The 19,765-nt window shown below is 47.6% G+C and overlaps 1 protein-coding gene across 2 annotated transcripts in view; it reads right to left on the reverse strand.

The window, feature by feature from the left end:
* Positions 1–13,644: 13,644 nt before the first annotated feature.
* Positions 13,645–19,765, reverse strand: part of AMER1 (APC membrane recruitment protein 1) — a 34,198-nt gene continuing 28,077 nt past the window's right edge. For both annotated transcript variants that reach the window (XM_049872966.1, XM_049872965.1), the window contains exons 2-3: positions 15,547–19,121; positions 13,645–13,714 (exon numbers count right to left, since the gene is read on the reverse strand). In XM_049872966.1, the coding sequence (XP_049728923.1) occupies positions 15,586–19,026 (3,441 nt within the window). In that variant the 5' untranslated portion in view covers positions 19,027–19,121 and the 3' untranslated portion in view covers positions 13,645–13,714; positions 15,547–15,585. The remainder of the gene's footprint in view (positions 13,715–15,546; positions 19,122–19,765) is intronic.

The raw sequence follows: 19,765 nt of genomic DNA on the forward strand, positions 1-19,765 counted from the left end.
ACAGGACAAGTGGCAGAGATGGGGGTGTAAAGTGAGAGAGGGAAAGTGGAGAAGTAAGGAAGAGAGAAAGATTGTGTTGAAACAATGAGAATAAGGATGTGGCCTGGATTCTAACCTTAAACTTACAGGGGACAAAAGACCTGTGGTTATCCTCCCCCATCAGTAATCCAGTTCCTTTGTCAGGGCTTTGTCCATTTTGAGCAGGAATCAGAGGACAATAAGGAGGTATTGGAGTCTTCAGGGTTAAGACAGGGACCTTGGATTCCTAGCACTTAACTCCAGCTCAGCCTAAGAGCATCTAGGGGACCTTGGGAAATCCTCTTCCATTCCAGGCACTCTCCTTTGCTATAGATAACATTCTATTAGGTTGAACAAAATGAAATTGCCAATAGTCAGCTAGTTTTGATTGACACACATAGCAACATCCCATGGTTCAACTTAATACTTTTCCCTATTATAGTCATGTGCTTGCCTTACTACCTCCCCACAGCATGTGTGCATGCACATTCACACATACACACACACACACAGAAAACCACTGCTGTATCGGCAGCTCCCTGATAGTTGTAACAGGTGTCTCACGATTTGCCACTGGATCTCTGGAAAAAAGGCCCTTATTTGTACTGTTTGCTAATTTTTATGGTGCAGATTACTTCCACCATGGCCAATTTCAAGCCATCAATGTGATGTCACTGAATGTGGAGTTGAGAAGAGATACACATAATTGGCTCTTTTGAGCAGGTTCAAGCTGGATCTAGCACACTATTGTTCATATCCCCTTGCAGTATCTAGCACAGGATCTCAGACTTAGCAGGAGGGAAGTAAATGTTGATTTGAAGATGCTACATCCTTCTTGAGAAATCAAACTGCACGATAATGCTAGTAATAATGACAACCGTTTTGGCACCTTGCTTTACAGTTTTCAAAATACTTTTTGTATCAATTTTACAGGAGGGACACAGGACAGGGATCCATATTTTTACCTGATGGATGAGAAAGCTGAGGCCCAGAGAAGGGCAGGGCAGTGCCCAAAATCACATATTGAGGGACAGGCCAGAAGTGGAAAGGCAGGTCTCTGATCTAACTCACAAGAGGACAGATGGATACTCTTAGTGCTGCTGGATTCTACTCACTGGAGTTCAGCTCCATGACAAGCTACAGAGAAGATACTCCATGATTCATGAAGCAGGAGCTGGGAGACTGTGGGCTGTTTTGACCAGCTGTCCACAATAACCCTGCATAGTGCCTACCATGAACATGGCCAGTCAGGGAGGATGAGGCCATCTGTGCTCTGTGTGGTCCTCTGGTCAAGCCAGGAACACTCTCGGCCTTGAGAGAGAGACAAAGAGAGATTAAAAATTGAGGAGAGATTAAAAGATTCAGAGAGACTGAGAGTGAGAAATTGAGATTGAGGCTTTGGGAATATCAGAACGGTGTATCCTTTTAAGTCTGACAATTTTTCAAAATCCTAAAAAAAATGTCAAAAATAAAACTCCAAATTCACCATGTACAATGACTGGGCTGTCACAGTGTGGAGTCTGGCTGCTGGTAAGTGCAAAGCACCTTTCGCAGGGCGCTGCCCTAGAAGAGAGGTAATCCCATAGAAGGCCAAAGTACTAGGGCCAAAGCATTTAAACACTACTACCACCTTGAATTTCTATAAACAACAACAACAAAAAAATCCATTGCTGTCAAGTCAATTCGAACTCGTAGAGACTCTATAGGACAGAGAAGAAATGCCCCACAGAGTTTCCAAGGAGCATCTGGTGGATTCCAACTGCTGACCTTTTGGTTAGCAGCTGTAGCACTTAACTACTACGCCACCAGGTTTCCTGCATTTCTATAGCTTTTTATAATTTTTTGAAGTACTTTCATATCCAGTGTCTGCTACATTGTTTACTGGGGAAAATTATGATGGCTCCACTGGAGTGCAGAGTTGGTGGGAGGGAGGCAGAGCAGACATTACCAGCAAGTAAGAAAACATGCTCAGGGCTGGGTGTGGACTTATCCAGGTTTTCAAGGACTGGCCTGCTACACGCTCTGGCTGCTCCCAGCACAGGCTTGGCTCCAAGCCATTTCTCAACTTTCAGGTGAGCGTATTTCTTACTTAGACTGATCTAACTCTAAGCCCACTCCCAAAGGTAGTATTAGAGATGCCCCACAAATACATGGCTTTAAGGCTGGGCTATGCTCAAAGTAGCCTTCAAGGTAGGGACCCTGAAGAAAGCATCTTAGAAAGCCCCTGTTTGCATGCTGTATGCAGATCTGGCTCATTCACCCACACAAAAAACTGCTAAGAACTCATAAAAGCCCACCCTTGGCATGAAGCACCAGCCACTGTCATCTCCTTCCTGCTGACCTGCTTGGTCCCACACAATTCCTCACTTTTTTCCTCTCTTGGCACCTGGGCTTCTGATGCCCATCTCAAGCTCCTTAGTTGGATGCTGATTTTAATCCTGATTATGCAGTTCAGGCATTAACCCACTCTCCCAGGTACAGCCTGCTGGCTCTAGCCACTTCCAATTGCTTGTAAAAGAAACACGTGCTACCCACTCACCTTGAAGTCTTCATTCCTCTCTTCCCTAAGTGTGGGGTTTTGGACCTTGTGCTTGGATACTGACTGCCCTAACTCTCCTGGCACCCTGAGATCCAGCTACCAAGAGGCATTCACAGAAGTGGCTCACACACTTACTCCCCTAGTTGCTTAGGCCTGTACAGAGGATGACCAGTTGACCAAGTTCTTTCCTACCACAGGGTCCACATCTACCAAGGATCCAAAGTGAGGCTGCTTATGTGCAAAGGACATGAGCCACAAGGACACTAGGACTGGCTACCATCTAGACAGGGCCTGAGTGGTCCAGACACTGGGCAAAGAGGCTTTATAAACATTATCGTTAATCTCTACAACAAGAAACAGATTATTTCTCTCATATTGCAGACAAAGATGCTTCAGCTTAGAGAAGGAAGTCACTTATTCAAGGTCACACTGCTGGTAGGTCAAGACCTAGTTCTGTTTGACTCTAAAACTCATCATACCACATTACCTCTTACAGGTTTCCAGGGTAACAACAAAGGGCCTTGGTGAATTTATCCAAAGTGTTCACACTTACTGTATTAAAATTAGTAGAACCATGTACTCTATAGTGGTGGATTTTGAAATTTATTCATTCTTGTATTCTTAAAAGAATGTCAGCGTTAAACAGATCTTATAGAACATCAAGGAAATCAATGGCGCTGCATCTCTCTGGCCAAGTTTGGCTTCCCATGAGAAAATATGTCCAGTTCTGGGCCCCACACTTGAAGGGGCCATAAACACACTGGGGTGCTCCCAGGAGACAGTGAGAAGGCTGGAGGGGTGAGACTTGAACACATGAGGGAGGGGTGAGACTTGAACACATGAGGGAGGGGTGAGACTTGAACACATGAGGGAGAGGTGAGACTTGAACACATGAGGAAGGGGTGGAAGGAGCTAGAGATGTTTAGCCTGGAAAAAGAGACAACTCCAGGTGACATGGGTCAGGTCATATCATTCTCCGCTCCCATCTTACTCAGTACAAGAGTCAAAGCCTTTACAGTGGTCTACAAGACCTTTTCCCATCTCCCTGCCCCAGCATTACCTCTGTAATCTCATCTACTATCATTATCCCCCTCATTCACTCCACTTCAGCCACAATGAATTCCTGTTTGTTCTTTAAATAAGCTTCTCTCACCGCAGGGGTTTACTCCTCGCTTAAATGTGACCTGCTCAGTGAGTCTTGACCAGACTACTCTTTTAAATTCAAACTCCCATCTCTCCTCCTCTGCTGTATTTTGTCCATTGTATTTATCACCATCTGAGATATTATATCTTTGTCTATTTATTTATTTTCTGTCTCCTTACTCTAAAACATAATCTCTGAGAGGGTAAGGGTTTTTATCTCTCTTTTTTTTTCACTGCTGCACCCTCAGCACCTAGAACAAAGCCTGGCATACAACAGGCACTCAATAACAAAAGAATATGGTCTGTGTCTTCAGATTTAGAAGGGATACCACAGGGAAAAGAGAATAAATAGTACACAGGATCTGTGTGGTTCTCAGGGACTGAGCTAGGCTGATTCACCTCAAATTCATATGAAATTGCTAGTGGCCTTGAATAGCCAGAACAACCTTGAAAAACAAGAACGAAATAGGAGTACTCACTCTTCCTGATCTCAAAACTTACTACAAAGATACAATAATCAAAACAGTGTGAAACAAACAACAAAAGACAAAAAAGATAAATTGGACCTCATCAAAATTAAAAACTTTCGTGCTTCAAAGGGCCTTATCAACAAAGTGAAGAGCCAACCTACAGATTGAGAGAACATTTTTGGTAACCATATATTGAGTAAAAAAAAAAATAAGGGTTTAATATTCAGAATATATAAAGAATGCCTACAGAATACCCAATCAATAATGGGCAAAGGACTTAAATATACATTTCCCCCCAAAAAATACGAATGGCCCACAAATCCATTAAAAGATGCTCAACATTTTTAGTCATTATCATTCTTATTGCTATTGAGTCAATTCCTACTCATACTGACCCTATAGGACACAGTGGAACTGCCCCATAGGGTTTCCAAGGCTATATTCCTTATGGAAGCAGACTGCCACATCTTTCTCCCAAGGATCAGTTGGTGGGTTCAAACCACCGATCTTTTGGTTAGCAGCCGAGCACTCTAACCACTGTACTACCAGGGCTCCTTCTTTATACCACTAGGATGGCTATTGTCAGAAAAAGAGAAAATAACAAATACTGGTAAGGATATGGAGGAATTGGAACCTTTGTGCACTGCTGGTGAGAATTTAGAAGGGTGCAGCCACTGTGGAAGTGTGCACACAGGCATAGTGTGTGCAGTCACTCCTCTGCGCCTCCATTTCCCATCTATAAGATGGGGATTCAGTCCCCTGCTCTGCCCACCTGCTACATAGGGGCTTTTAGAAGATAACAGAGACGGAAGGAATTTGCAAACTAGAAAGCGCAATCCTCAGGTTACTTGTTCTTACTGGCTGGGTCTGGCTCCCAGAAGCAATGCAGCTCAACCCAAACTGCACGAACAGTTCGGCAGTTCCTCAAAAAGTTGAACATAGAATTACATATGACCTAGCAATTCCACTCCTAGGTATATACCTCAAAGAATTGAAAGCAGGAACACAGATAATTGTATACCAGTATTCATTGCACCACTATTCACAATAGCCAAAAGGTAGAAATAACCCAAGTGTCCAAGAGATGAATGGATAAACAAAATGTGGTACGTACATACAATGGAATATTATTCAGCCATAAAGAGAAATGAAGTTCTGATACATGCTATTACATGGTTGAATCTTGAAAACATTATGCTGAGTCAAATAAGTCAGTCACAAAAGGACAAATACTGTGTGAACCCACTTACATAAAATATCTAGAAATGCAAATACATAGAGCCCAAAGTTTATTAGTGGTTAAACCAGGGGCTGGAGGGAGGGGGATAGGAAGTTATTGCTGAAGGTATACCGAGTTTGTTTGGGATGATGTAAAACTTTTGGAAATAGTGGTGATGATCGTACAACACGGTGAATGTAATTAATGTCACTTAACTATATACGTAAAAATGGTTAAAATGGAAAATATTGGTTAAATATATTTTACCACAATAAAATTCGTTGCTGTTGTTTGTCATTGGGTGTGCTCTCCTGTCAATTTTTGACTCACAGTGACCCCATGTGACAGAGTAGAACTGTCCCATAGCCTTTTTTAGGCTGTAATCTTTACGGGAGCAGATCACTAGGTCTTTCTCCCATTCCCACAGAGCCACTGGGTGGGTTCAAAGCACTAACCTTTCAGTTAGCAACCAGCGCTTAACCATTGGGATACCAGGTCTCCTTACAACAAAGTAAACAGAAAACTGCCCCAGGAATCAAGCATCAAATGGGCAGGGTTAGGAAAGAACTGCAGCCTGAGATTCTATGTTCTCCTCCAAATTGAGGATCTGGGAAATCAATTTTCCATGAGGTGCAGGCAAAGCAGAGACTAGAATTTTGGTATCCTGACTTATATGCCAGTGAAATCACTTTTTTCACAATGAGGCAGTAATTTTGTGGCAGGGTAATTTCAGAAAATATCCATGATTGTTTGTGTCTATTGTCCTTCTATGTCCCCACCCCTCACTTCCCTGCTCTGTGGAGGAAACCAGGTCCTTAACAGACCTCTTGCAAGAGAGATTTTGCAGTGTGAAAAGTTGAAACAGGTTGAAGTCACTGAATCTATATTTCTTTTATAAGAGCCTGAAATCCCATTGAGTACATACTGTCCTAAATGCAAAGAGGAGAGGGAAGAGGCTTTGGAGAACCCAAAGAGAGAGAGAGAGATAGAAAAGAAAGATTCTCACCACCCTCAGCCCCAGCTGGAAGGGAAATGTCCTGAGTCTGGGGAAGTACAGAAGGAGGGAGGAAAGGTGCCCACAGGGAGGGAGAACCTAACCCCCAAGGTCCCATCTTCCCCCACTGAATGCCTGGGAAATGAGTATGTCAGTGGTGACTAGAGTAGATAAGAGATTAGTTACCCTTCCCCTAATTTCTGGGCACCACAAATGTCCTTCTGATTCCATGTCACCCTTGAGGAGCTGGGGGGCCCACAGTCATGACTGACATGGAATTTTCTGCTTCCCTAATAGAGAAGGGGGAACGTGGAGTCGAATTCAGATACTGGAAGGAAAACAAACGAGGATTGTTTCTTGCCCACCCACATCTGAGTTTGTCACAGAGATCAATGCCCATTCCATTTTTAGCCTCTTGAAGGACCTAACATTACTTTTAATTACAGCATTTGTGGCCAGACAGAGGATCCACTTCCTGTTGGTGCTGGGTGCTTCACAGGAGCCCTTGAGATGCTGCCAGAGGTGCTCCATGGACTGGAAGGACCACAAAGAAAATGTGCTGGGATATCCAAAGGGAGGAAGTAGGAAAGCAAGAGAGAAACTAAGCGACCAAGGGAGAGCAGCCTTCAAGAGCCCATCAGACAGTAATTATTCTCCCAGACAAAGAGATTGTTTCCCACTGTGGCTATTAAGTGATTTACAATTAAGTAACTCTTCATTTTTTTTTTAACTCTTCATGAGGTGGTGCTCCAATTGACGGCAAAGTCTGGAGTGGCAGGAGGCCTCATTCTCCAGGCACTTAAGTGCTCACATCTATTGACTCACTTTTCAATTCATCATTCCCACTCCCCCCCAGCTGCTTATTAGCAAGTTCAAGTGGGAGAAGGGTTGGGTCTACCTGTCTGGGAAAAAATTCCAAGATATTCAAAGTTGGGGATGGGAGTTGGGGAAGGGAGTCCTAGCCTGGTCTCACAAGGGCCTTGGATCTTGATATGCTGACCCAGGCTTGGGGTTAGGAGGCTGGGCTGGGCCCAGTGGGATCGGGAGGCAGTCAGAGATCCCTTTCTGCTTTAGTATGCTCTGACCTGGGGACAGCTGCTGAGGCCATTACTGGGGTTCACCCCTAAGACATGTAATGTACAGCTGACCAGCAGTTTCACTACAAGTGCAATGAGAAAAACAAGAGATTTGGTGTCCAGTGAAATGGCTGTGTGAACTTTGGGAAGGGCCTTAACCTCTCTAAGCCTCAGTTTTCTCATCCAGAAATGGGAATAACAACAGAGTCAACCACATAGGGTTAAGGTGAGATTACACAAAAGAACACAACTAAAGTATCTAGTGCCTGTAATCTTCACCTTGACCCTACGAAGCTGACACTCATTTTGAGATGAGAAAACAGGCTCAGAGAGGTTAAGACCCTTGTCAAAGTTCACACAGGCATATCACTGGATTCCCAATCTTGTGCTTTTCCTTTTGCACTTGCCTGGGAAAGGTACCCTTGTGGCATTGTGGTTAAACACCAGGCTAGGTCTGTAGTTCGAACCCACCAGCACCTCTGTGGGAGAAAGATGTGGCAGTCTGCTTCTATAAAGATTAGCCTTGGAAACCCTTTGGGGCAGTTCTACTCTGTCCTATAGGGTTGCTATGAGTCAGAATTTCCTTGATGGCAGTGGGTTTGGATTTTGTTTTAGTGCCTGACACATATTAAAGATGTTACTATTCATTTTGTGCTTGGAGAATTATTAGCAGTATACTTTCTCTCTCACCACCTCTTCTACCCCAGCTGGCCCCACCCGATTTGCAGTCTTCATTCTTTATTAACTTTGTCCTAACCAAAAGGTTGGTGGTAGGAATCCACCATCACCTCCACAGGAGAAAGATGTGGCAGCCTGCTTCCGTAAAGATTTGGAAACCCTGTGGGGCAGTTTTATTCTGTCCTACAGGGTCTCTCTGAATCAGAATAGACTCAAGGGCAATGAGTTTTTGGTCTGGGTGGCTCCTAACCCAGTAGCTCTGTGGGAGAAAGGCCTGGCAATTGCTACCACAAAAGATTTATTGTTGTTGGAAAAAAAAATTAAACTCATTGCCATCGAGTCAATTCCAACTCATGGAGACCCCAGGTGTGCAGAGTACAACTGCACGCCACAAGATTTCCAAGGCTGTGACATTTCAGAAGCAGATCACCAGGCCTTACTTCCAAGGCTCCTCTGGGTGGGTTTGATCCGCCAACCTTTCTGTTAGTAGTGCACGACTTAGCCATTTGCCCCACCCAGGAACTCTTGAGAATATTAGAGCCAAGAAAACTCTATGGGGCAGTTCTACTTAGAATTGACTTGACAGCAACAAGTTGGGGTTTTTTGGTTCTATATTACTATGAGTAAGTCATTTCAATTCTCCATGCCTCCATTTCCTCATCTGTACAATGGGGATGACATCACCTGTTCTGTACAGAGATGGAAGGAATTTGCAAACTAGAAAGTGCTATCCTCAGGTTACTTGCTCTCGCTGGCTGGCTCTGACTCCCAGAAGTAATGCAGCCCAGCCCAAGACTAGGAATTATCCAAAGAGGGAAGAACATAGTCAGTAAGGCCCAGAGCCTAGTCAGCCTTCTTGGGGATGGGGGCAGTGAGGAGCTAGCAGCTTGTCCACAGCAGTCCCTGCAATCACAAAATACTTGAGAGCAATTTCCCCAGGAGACCTCCGAAAAGGCTTGCACAAAGTTCTCTTATATGTTGGGTTTACATCTGCTCTAAACAGGGAAACAGGACAAAGCAGCCCATTTTCCAAGTACAACCCCAGCCCCCGTTCTGACCAGGAGAACAGCACTGGAGCTGACCAAGGTAGGTTTCATGATCTTAGGATGATATTAGTAGGTTCCCTCCTCCAACATCCCACTGTAGCATTGCAAAGGAATCCCCAGGGGCCACAGTGAGGCCAGCCACCAATCATGGCAGAACTGGAACAGCTCTTGGCACTCATCTAGTCCAACAGGTCCAATGCAACCTAGTCACCTCAGGTATCACAAAAAGTACTGATAGAAAAACCCCACCCCAGGCCAACTGAATCAGAGTCAGGATTGGGAGTGCAGATTTAGGTTGCTGAAAAAAGTTCCATGAGTCACTCTGAGGTACCACAGTCTTCTGACTTGCACCTGGGAACTACTGTAGTCAAATCTGTGCCCGCACCACTCCCATATTACTCATGGGGAAACTGAGACCCAGAAGAAGGGATTTTCCCAAGCCCTGATTGATTAATGAGGGTCAAAACTAACAGAAACCCAGGCCACCCCATCTCCACAATCCCCATGAATTTCCAGTGGTTGTAATGAGATTTGATGGACCTTCTTGGAAGGCCATACACCGAAAGCTCCCTTAGCTCCTTCCTTCCCTGAGCAGCCCAGGGCAGATAATTCAATTTCTGTGAAATGTCAACTCACCTCTCAGAAGGTTATCTCTTTTCTTTCTTGCTAATTTGCTTTTATTGGCTTTGCCTGATTCACAAGGTCTGCCAAAATCCTTTGCTGGTCTGGGAAGGGGCCCCAAGGAGCCCTCCCAACTGTGTCTAGGGCAGCACTGCCCACAGCACTTTCAAGCAGCTGCTTTTTCAGGTCTTCTGGCTTGGAGATGAGAGTTGGGGGGGAGACTCAGGGTAGCCACCACAATAGGTGCCAGATATCCTTGCTGGAAGGCTCCACGGGCAAGGGTAAGAGTCTGGATTAGGAAAACCAAAGCCACAAGGACAATCACCTTCTCCTGGTTGGTGGACCAGCCAGGTCTTTGTGTGAGTAACAGAAAGTGGCAGGTGATTTCTATCTGGGCTAGGACAGGCCTGGAAAATCAGGACATAACTGCAAGGTGAATAGGTTGTTGCTGTGGTATACCCCTGGTGCCCTCAGGATCAGAAACCCTGCAATAAGAGGCAGAAGCCACATACCCCCTCCATCCTCCCAGCCAAATAGGTGGCCATAGACTTAGGTGAAGGATATCATCCTTGCAGCTTGGCCTGATAGTCCAGCCATCCTTTTGACTGAGCCATCAGTAGGCAGTCTACACCTCCACCTCCTGGCTGTTGGGGAGACCAGCACACTTGCATCAACTGAGGCTAATTTCAGAGGTGTTAGCCAGCCCCTAGAAGTGCATGGGATTTAAGGGACAGGCCTTGGAATGTGGAAGGTGTGATGGAGAGAGTTTAATAACACTGACTGGGTTGTAGGACACGGCTTGAATGGATAACTGAAGTTTCTTCTACTTATGATTTCAGCTTTGATTTCTATATCCCCCGCTGGGTGCCCCCCACCCATCTCCCTTCTTGGTTCCTCAAATTCCCTTCAAGGGCAAACCCAACAACCACAAGTAACAGGCATACTGGTACGGAACAAACCACAAGAATACTCTTTAGTGTCGGCAGGGGGTCCCTCTTGAACCCAGAAGTTTATTAGCATTCAGCAAAAGAAACATATGTCATTACAAACAGGCAGTGCATCAAGATGTTAGTGAGAACTAGGAGTGGAGAGGTCACATCCCAGATGATTCCATGATGCCTGGGGGATGGAGAAGGTGAAGCTCAGGAGGAGCCAGGGGCCTCGCTTTCCTTTCTGCACTGGGAGAGAAAGAATGCTTACACCTGAGGTGGGGATGTATTGCGGTTCCTAATTTCTTCCCACCTTCACCCAGCCATTTTATTTAATATGACCTAAATATGCATTCCTGTGTTCTCCACCCCAATATACAGCAGGGAAAATAAGCACCAATTGAAACAAGAATAACAATTAAAGCCCCGCCTCTCAACAGACCCAAGCCTCACACATATACACGCCACGTGGACTTTCTTCTTTGGGGTGACTATAGGATGGAAAAGTGGGGTATCAAGTCAGCAAGCCATCAATCACCCTGACAGTCACAATTTACCAAAGTACCATGCACGTGTGGGCTGGAACAGGGAAAAGGAGGAGGAATGGTGGTAGGGTACAAGAGATTTCCCCAAAGCAGCAAGAGGGGTCAAAGAGTTCCCCAAAGTTTCTTCTGGGTAAATGTCACAATTAACTGAACTCCTAGAAAGTCCCATGCAAGGGTTTTCTCAATGAGATAGCCAATTCCTGATAGTTCGCGCATCATTGTCATCATCTCCCCCAGCTTCTTAGGGAGAGAGATGTGTATTTGAAACCCCCTGCCCTCCACACTGTGTGCAGAATGTTCCCAAAATGCTCATTTGGAGAAACAACTCGACAAATAACACAACATGGGCACTCTAATTACAAAAGAAAAGCACAAAACATAGAGGAAAAAAAGAGAGAGAGAAACATGAATACTTCCCAAAGGTCTAAACATTGGGGTGGGGGAGAGGGCCCAAATGAAAACAAAAATAAAGCCATAGAAACAATATGCTGTCTACCAGGTTCCACACACCTGAGTCACCTGGTGTTTGTTTGCAGTACCTCGGCATCTTCTGCCATCCCTATCATGGGGGAAGGGGCAGGACAGTTCAATAAAGTGGAAGTAGGGAGAGGGGAAAGAGGGAGGGCCCTGGTCAGTTGAGATGCCAGCCCTCTGCACAAGCAGCAGCGATTTTTGTATCATCTTTGTTTTGTTTAAAACTGTAAACAGCACCGCTTAAAAATAAAATACATCAGAAAAGAACAATTGATACACATTTTCCATGAATATAAAATGCAAACAATACAAAAATAGATAATTGGCTTTTGAGATATATATATATATATTAAAAACAACTTGGATGCAACATACACATGGGTAAACTTGGAGTCTCCCTGCTAAACCCCCCAAGTCTCCCTCTAGTAACTGGGGCTGGGGGCTGAGGGCATGTGGAGTGGTGGCACTGGCACAGGTGAGAAAATCGCTGGCAGCAAGATGAGGGGCATGCACTCAGCCTACTGGGGTGTGGAAAGCCACTTCCCTCCTGGGTACAGCATTGAGAATGGAGGGAGACTGGCATTTATTGAAGCCTTTGCCCCAAGAGACTTGTGGCCTGGTACCCAAGCTGAGTCTAGATGGGCAGGGCAGGCTGTAAATGGGCCCCAAGGCAGGGCTTCCTTGAAGGCTCTAAAGCACCAAGAAACTGGCATCCCAGCCCTGGGAGAGGTCTTCTGTATGGTCTTCTCTACTCACATTCACTGCCCCTCCCCGCCAAGGGCCAATCTCATCTGGGAATTCTCAGGATCAGAGTTGTCTGGCACTAGATAAGCCTACTGGGTGGCAAGATGAGTACAGCCACCTCCTCTCAAGTCATACCTTCTCTTGAAGTCATATCCAAAAGTATTATCCCAGTACCCTGGAATGGAGATGTTATGTTCATCTGGCCACAGCCTAGGGGCTCCTTCCTTCCTTTAATAGGAGGTGGTAGACATGACACCAATACCTTTAGCAATTCAGGGTATATTTGCTGCCAGACAAGCAAGCTTATGTTTGGAGAGAGGTCTGGAGCTTGGCTGGCTCTCCCAGTGTCACCCAGGCCTGTAATCATCATGTGTCCCCAGCCAAGTCTTCCTTACTCCTCTAGGTTGTAGCTGAGGTTTTGCCATGACCTTCTTGGATCTAGAGTGAAACTCAAAGCAGCCTGTTTCCATGGCCATGTACCCTGACTGCCCCATTTCTGGTGGTGAAGATCTTGTCCATGGGTCACCAGGTGGACTTGTGGGCAGTGATGCTGACTAAACCATGAACTTTTACTCAGCCAGGCCCTACTCTGTGTTGTGAGTGACCTTCCAAAAACCAGCAAGGTGTGTCAGGGCTATGTCAGCCCGTCAGAAGCAGTGCCTCTTGCTGCTTTCCTACCCCTGAGGGCAGCTCTCCGCCCTTGGCCAAAGGCTGGCAACCTACTTTTCTCTTCTCCTTCTTCAGTGGGTGCTGGAGGCTGGTGATGGCTCACTGCCTGATGTGGCTGGCACAGTCCACAGGCAGACACGAGCTTGAGCTGCCCTGAAGGACAAGCAAAGACAGAGGAGGCAAGAGGTGAGTTTTCCCGTGTTGTAAAGGCATTTGGTGAGTGTTTACTTCCTGCCAAACAGTCAAACCAATTTCAGCCCCACTTTCCCAGGGCAACTTTGGTGGGAGGCCAGATGGTTGGAATTTGGGCACTTTTTTCCTATAATGCTGGGCTTGGGGTTAGGAGGGCCTTTCTCACCTTCTTTCATTCTCTAGCTCCACAACTGATACACTTCTTTGCAGTGTCTGCCAAAGTCAGCCTGGAGAGCCGGTTTGATTTCCTTGAGAGGTGGTGTTGGTGCCATGCAAACTCACATGGTGCTTCCAGGTGTGCAGCTTCTTCCAGCCAGGTCTGCTCTTTGTGGGGAGTGGCACTGGGCCAACCCCAATCTGAGAAATGGTGACAAAGACCAGCTCGGACACATCCCCTGGCCAAGGGGCAATTTGCCCACAAAGTCACCTTGACCCAGGGGGCCAACAACATCTGTTCCCAAGCTAAGTTGCTATTTCTCAGGAATGGCAAGAACTCTGTTGACCTCTTCTCTTGAAAGGCATTGAAATGGTGTGGGGTGTGGGCACAGGTGAGTAGCGGGGCAAGATTCATAATTTGGGCTAACACATCCAGGCACAAAATATTTCGTATGCCATTTCCAATTAAAAAATTAAAAGGGAACCCTCTTATGTTGGTGATTAATGAGAGGTTGAGCCTGGAAAGATTAGCCTATCACAAATGCCTTCCTGACAGCAAGGTCTTCCCCACCATTATTTCCAACCTAATTTAACATGCTACTGCCATGCAAATCAGTCTTACAGCTTGGCAGAGTGAGGGCGAGTCACAGTCTTTCTTCTCAAGAAGCCTGGTCCTTTGATGATGCTAAGGATTTGGCTAATTGGAAAATGAATGCTCTTAGAGAGCCCGGAATAGCAGGGCATCAGAGATGCTTTGGTATCCTGTCCCAGGAATGCTCCAGTAGCCATCAGCCAGGCAAGCCTGGAGCCTCTATACCGTGTCCAAACAAAGGAGTGGGCAAGACTTAGGGAACTTTTTGCTTGGCAGAGGGGAGCAATTTTCCCTTCTAAAAAAGCTAGGTTGTCTTGAGCTACGCAAAGTCTGAAATCCCCTCTTCTGATGTCTGAAGCAAAGGGGCCTCCTTTTTCTATCCTTCCCCTTGTTGTTGTTGTTAGTTGTCGTAGACTCATGAGTAGAACTGCTCTATAGGGTTTTCAAGGCTGTGACCTTTTGGAAGCAGATCGCCAGGTCTGTCTTCCCAGGCACCTCTGGGTGGGTTCGAAAGGCCAACCTTTTGGCTAGTAGTTGAGCACGTAGCTGTTTGCACCACCCAGGATCTACACCTTTCAAAAACCCCAGCCCTTACTTCTCTTCCAGTTTCTCAATTAAAAGAACATGTCCCTTGTGATGAGATTATGAAAGCTTCCTTTAGAGGAAAAAAAAAAATTCAACAGTATCTGCAACTTACGCAGCCACAGGCTTAAGAGAGGAATTAAAAAATCCTGTCATTCCAGAGCTCAAGACTCTACGGACGTGTCCATGATAGAACCTTGATTTGTCTTCTGTTTGCAACTGGAAGAGTTTGATCACTCCACTAAGGGGATTAGAGTGTTTGTCTTCAGCTTAAGCTATGGCAGTCCAGGTTAAAAAGCATCCATCTGGTAAGTCCACAGCAATAGGCAGTGAGACACATGCTACTTGTCTAGCTGAGACAAATACATTACAGGTATCTGACGTAATGGTGGCAGCTATGCCAAGGCCAAAGGAGTGGGGGTGGGGAGAATCTGTACCATAATTTCACATTGCTAACAGCAAACAATCACCCCATCCCTGAGTGGGAGGCAATGCCTATGCAGATCTGGCTGCTCATCAGTGGTCCATCATACACTGGGGGGGTGGGGTTGGAGGGATCAGCTTGTGTCAAGGATGCACTCTATATACATAATCACTAACTCAGCAACTGGAATAGGTACAAAATTACAGTATCCCAAGCCCTGAATGGGTCACAAGAAGAAATCCCAAAAAGAAAATCAGGAGTGTAGCAGCAGCCTCTCTGGGAAGATGTACCCAAGCCAAATGTGGCCACAGATGGTAGAAGGGGGGAGTGGGAAAACAAAGGCAAAAATTCAGGAGCTTTCCTTAGCCAAAAGGATTTTCAACTTAAACAGCAATCTTTACCCTCCCACCCCTCTGCCCAACCCGTGATCCCTACATGCTCAGGCCGATGCCCCTACTCTGGAATTGAGGATGACTACTCTGCTAGGTTTCCATTCACGACAGCGGAGGAGTAGCAGGTAGAGAGAGAGGAACCTTGCTCAGCCCCCTCCTTTGACAGGTCAAGGCTGGAAGCCCCATAGTGAATGGTCTGAGGCTGTCGGGGCTCAGGCAGGATCTTTGGCAGCTGAGGGATGCCATGGGTGATGCCCACAGGCTTGGCTTGGGACAGAGGGCTGGAGATGAAGCCTCCAGAACTAGAGGAGCAACTGGGCTCATCCACAGGCAACAGCACATCTCGAGACCTGGCCCTCTCATTCTGAGAGGTCTGTGGCTGGAGGTTATAGCAAGGGCCCAGAGGCAGGGATAGGTGTGAAGGCCGAGCTAGCTGAGGCCCGGATTCCCGGGGTGCCCTTGGCTCTGGCCCTGGTACTGGCAGAGGCATAGACATGGCCACAGGAGGTACATAGCAGGTTGCCTGCCTGTATGGAGACTGGCTGGAAGGCCCATCCAACTGGCTAGGGTTTATCCAGGCAGGACCTAGCCCCACTGGGAGAGGACAAGGGGCCCAGGTAGGCCAGTCATAGGCTCCTGGGGGCTCAGTGTAGAGGGACAGGGGACTGTCTCGTCCCCATTCTCTTTCCTCCTCCTCTTCTTCTTCATTGGAATCTTCTTGCTGGGCCTGAAGCTCATCAAACTCCATGTAGCCCTGAGCCAGGTGGGAACTGGAAAGCTCCAGCTCCAGGATCTCTGCAGTGTCGAGGGAGCGGCTCCTCCTGTTCAGAGCCATGGCAGCAGGTGGAGGCCGAGGGTGCATGCCAGGCAGTCCCAAGTATCGAGGGAGGCTGCTCACACCCCAGGGCAGGCCTTGGTAGAATCGGCTGCGATAGTTGTTGAAGGCTTGTTTGTGGCAGTAGCCCATAGCGAAAGCTTCCAAGGAGGCTGCAAGGTCTTCATTGTGGAACTCAGGATTCTCTTCGCACTCACCTTCCCCATCCCGTTCCACATCAGCAATGTCGAAGGTCACCATGGGAGGGAGCTCGGGGAGGTTTTGAGTGAAGGATGAGTCAGAATCAGAGCTGCAGGACATGCTGGAGAAGAGGTTCCCGTTGCTGGTGAACTCCACCAGGGCCTGTGAGAAACTCACAGTGGCATTCCCTTCCTTCTCAATCTCCTCTTCCTCTGGCTCTTCAGGGGGCGAGTAAGTAGGGTAGGCCCTTCTGGGGGACCCTCCAAAATTTGCTTCTTGCATGTCTGGCTCAAACATGGCATCACTCTGAAAGAGCTGCATCAGACAGGTACTTTGATCTTTCTTGGAGCAGGTTCCTTCAAAACGCTTCTCCAGAGGACGGAAGTCCCTCCAGTCTGGTTCACTGCTTGCAGTGGCAGGGAAAGCTGAGGTGGTTCCATGGTGGGAAGTCTGAGAGACCCCTGATGTCCCTGCCACCAGGCCCATCACTGATGGGCCTAAGGGCCTCATCTGATATTCCATGATGGGCTTCTCCTGCCAGGTTTGGGCCTCTTGGGCTTGGGCCTCTCGGGCACAGGCCTCCCTAGTATGGGCTTCTTGGGCACGAGCCTCTCTGGTATGGGCCTCACAGGCCTGGGCCTCCCTAGCATAGGCCTCTTGGGCTAGGCCCTCTCTGGCATGAGCTTCCCAGGTGCGAGCTTCTTGGGCATATTTCTCCCTGGTGTGGGCATCCCTGACACGAGCCTCTCTAGCATGTGCCTCCCGGGCCTCTTGGGCCTCAAGCTGTTCCCGCCGAAGCTCCCAATACAATAATTGTTTCTGGATGGTCACTAGCCGTTCTTCTTCTGTCTCCATTGCCCCAGGTGGCCGGGAGGAAGAGAAGGGTTCAAAGTCCAAGAAGGGGTCAAACATTTCAGAGCTGTGACCATGGAGGTCATAAAGACAGTCATCTCCAGGTGGGGAATTCTCAAGACTGTCATCTAGCTCATAGAACTCATAAAGGGCATCTCCGCTGTAGCTGTCTCGGGGCAGGCAATCCCTGTGGACAAGCCCCAGGGCCTCACCTGAATCATCCTCAAATCCGGGTGTGATGGAGTCGTAATAACCTTCATCACTATTGGGTGCAGACTCTTGCTGGTCACTCTGAGGAGTCAAAAGGTCCCCGGAGGCTAGGCCAGGATAAGACCGAACCGGGTCAAGGAGCATGTAGCTGTGGTCACCAGGGGATGTGGTGGGATGGTAGCTTAGGTTCAGGTTGGGCCTTAGGTACATCTGGGCACTTGCCCACAGATATTCTAAGTCATCATCTTCCTCTTCCCCCTTTACTTCCTCCTCTTCTTCCTCCTCCAATTCTACCTCTTCTTCTTCCTCTTCCTCATCATCATCTGGCAATGCCATCTCCTCTCCACCTCCTTGATAAGTCACCAGGCAGGAACTTCGCTTGGTCCCATCTCGGTTGGCCCTCTGGCCCCCAGAGGCCATGCTATCTGTCATGCTGTCCATGTCTTGTTCAGCTATGATGTCCCCACAACCTGTCAGTGAGTCAAAGCTTTTCAGGGATGTGACATCCCCAAACAAGAGGCTCAGTTGATCCCCCACAGGGCCACTGGGTAGATTTACCTCTCCTGCCACCACATTGTCCCCTTTCTCTGGACTGTGGGGCTCTTCAGGGCCACTGGCTTCAGGGACAAGCTTGAGCTGCTGTAGTGCTGAAGCACAGACCTCTGTGGGTTCTTCTGGATCCTTATAGGCTCTCTTCTCAGTAGCTGGTGGAGAAGACTCTGGTGCTGGAGAAACTTTTGACCCAGAGGCATCCTGGGATTTGGCATCTTCCTTGCTTGAGGGTTGGAGGGTCTCCTCAGAGTGAAGCAGAGGGTCTGAGCTCACATGCTTATGAGACCTGGCTCTGGCCCCCTCAGACATCTTGACCCCTGGTTCACTTTGCTCAGTCCCAGTGACTTTGCCCTTCCGTTGACGGCGGATACTGCTGAAAAAGCCTTTCAGAACTTTCTTTGGTTTGAGCACAGAGGGAAACTTCTCAGCCTCAGCCTTCTCTATGGCTCCGGGCACAGACATCTTGCATCTGGGGCCTGTCTCCAAAGACCCATGGGTGCTCTGGGAGCTGGAAAATTTGCAGGGTGACTCAGGCAAAGGTAAGGTGAGGTCAGTTCCCTCACTGGCAACATCTTCAGGGCCACAGACTGCCTCACCCAAGCCATCGTGGGTTTTGCTCTTGCCGAGACCCTTCCTGGAGCTGCCTCTCCCAGAACCTTTGCTTCGTCCCCCCCCCAAAAAACTAGGCAGGGTACAGATGCCCTTCTTGCCACCAAACAGTTTCATGGCAGTTTTCTTCAGCCTACCTGGGCCGGATGAGGGTGGCTCTGACACTGACCCTTCCTTTGCCTCAGCTGTCTTGTTCTTGGCTCCTTTTGCTGGCCCTTGGACCTGGGTGTCCCCAAAGGCTGCCACTTCCTTGTACTGAGCCGCTTCATCATTTCGTGTCTCCATAGTGATGGGGACAACTCAGGTACTTTCTGGAAATGCAGCCTCAGGCTTCTTGTCACTGTTACAACATCATCGGTCAGGAAGTACCATAGCTGGGTCTGGAGGAGATGAAAGAGACAAAGACAGAGAGACAGATACTAGTGAGAAAGCATCCAGGCTGGGTTTGTTTTCACAGGTGTCTGTGGTCTCAGGCTTGAGTGGAACAAGAGAGAAAGTAAGGGAAAATGTGGGGGAAATCTTAATCCATTCCATATGCCTAGCTTGCTGGGCTGGCCCCCTCTAGGCTGTAAGGCAGCAAAACTCTACACTGAGCAACAGGCAGCCGTCACCCCCACCCCTCCACTGAGTTCCCTCTTTTCTGGCCATCTTAAGCTCTAGGAAGCACTGAGCCAGGCAGGGAAAACTGTACATGTGTGAAATACCCAGTGGTGTTATTGACTGTGGAAGGGATTATCGAAGTGGGGAGTTAGGGAACGGAAGGGGGTCTGTTCTGACTTCTAGAATTTTTGAAAGGCATCCTGTAAAACAGCCCATTGACTCCTCCCTGGTCTCCGCCAGTTCCAGGCCTTGATTTCAGATTAGCCTGGGCTCTGGTTGACATTTTGCCTAGGGCTGGGAAGAAAAGTAGACCTGATGTTTCATTTCTTCCCCAAGGGCTCTCTAAATTGTTGGCAGGGCATTTTCAGACCTTTGGAACCCCAGATTAGGAACCTCACACTCCTGGGCAGCAACTGAGGGTCAG

The sequence above is a fragment of the Elephas maximus genome, chromosome X, assembly GCF_024166365.1.
Source record: "Elephas maximus indicus isolate mEleMax1 chromosome X, mEleMax1 primary haplotype, whole genome shotgun sequence".
Classification (NCBI taxonomy): Eukaryota; Metazoa; Chordata; class Mammalia; order Proboscidea; family Elephantidae; genus Elephas; species Elephas maximus.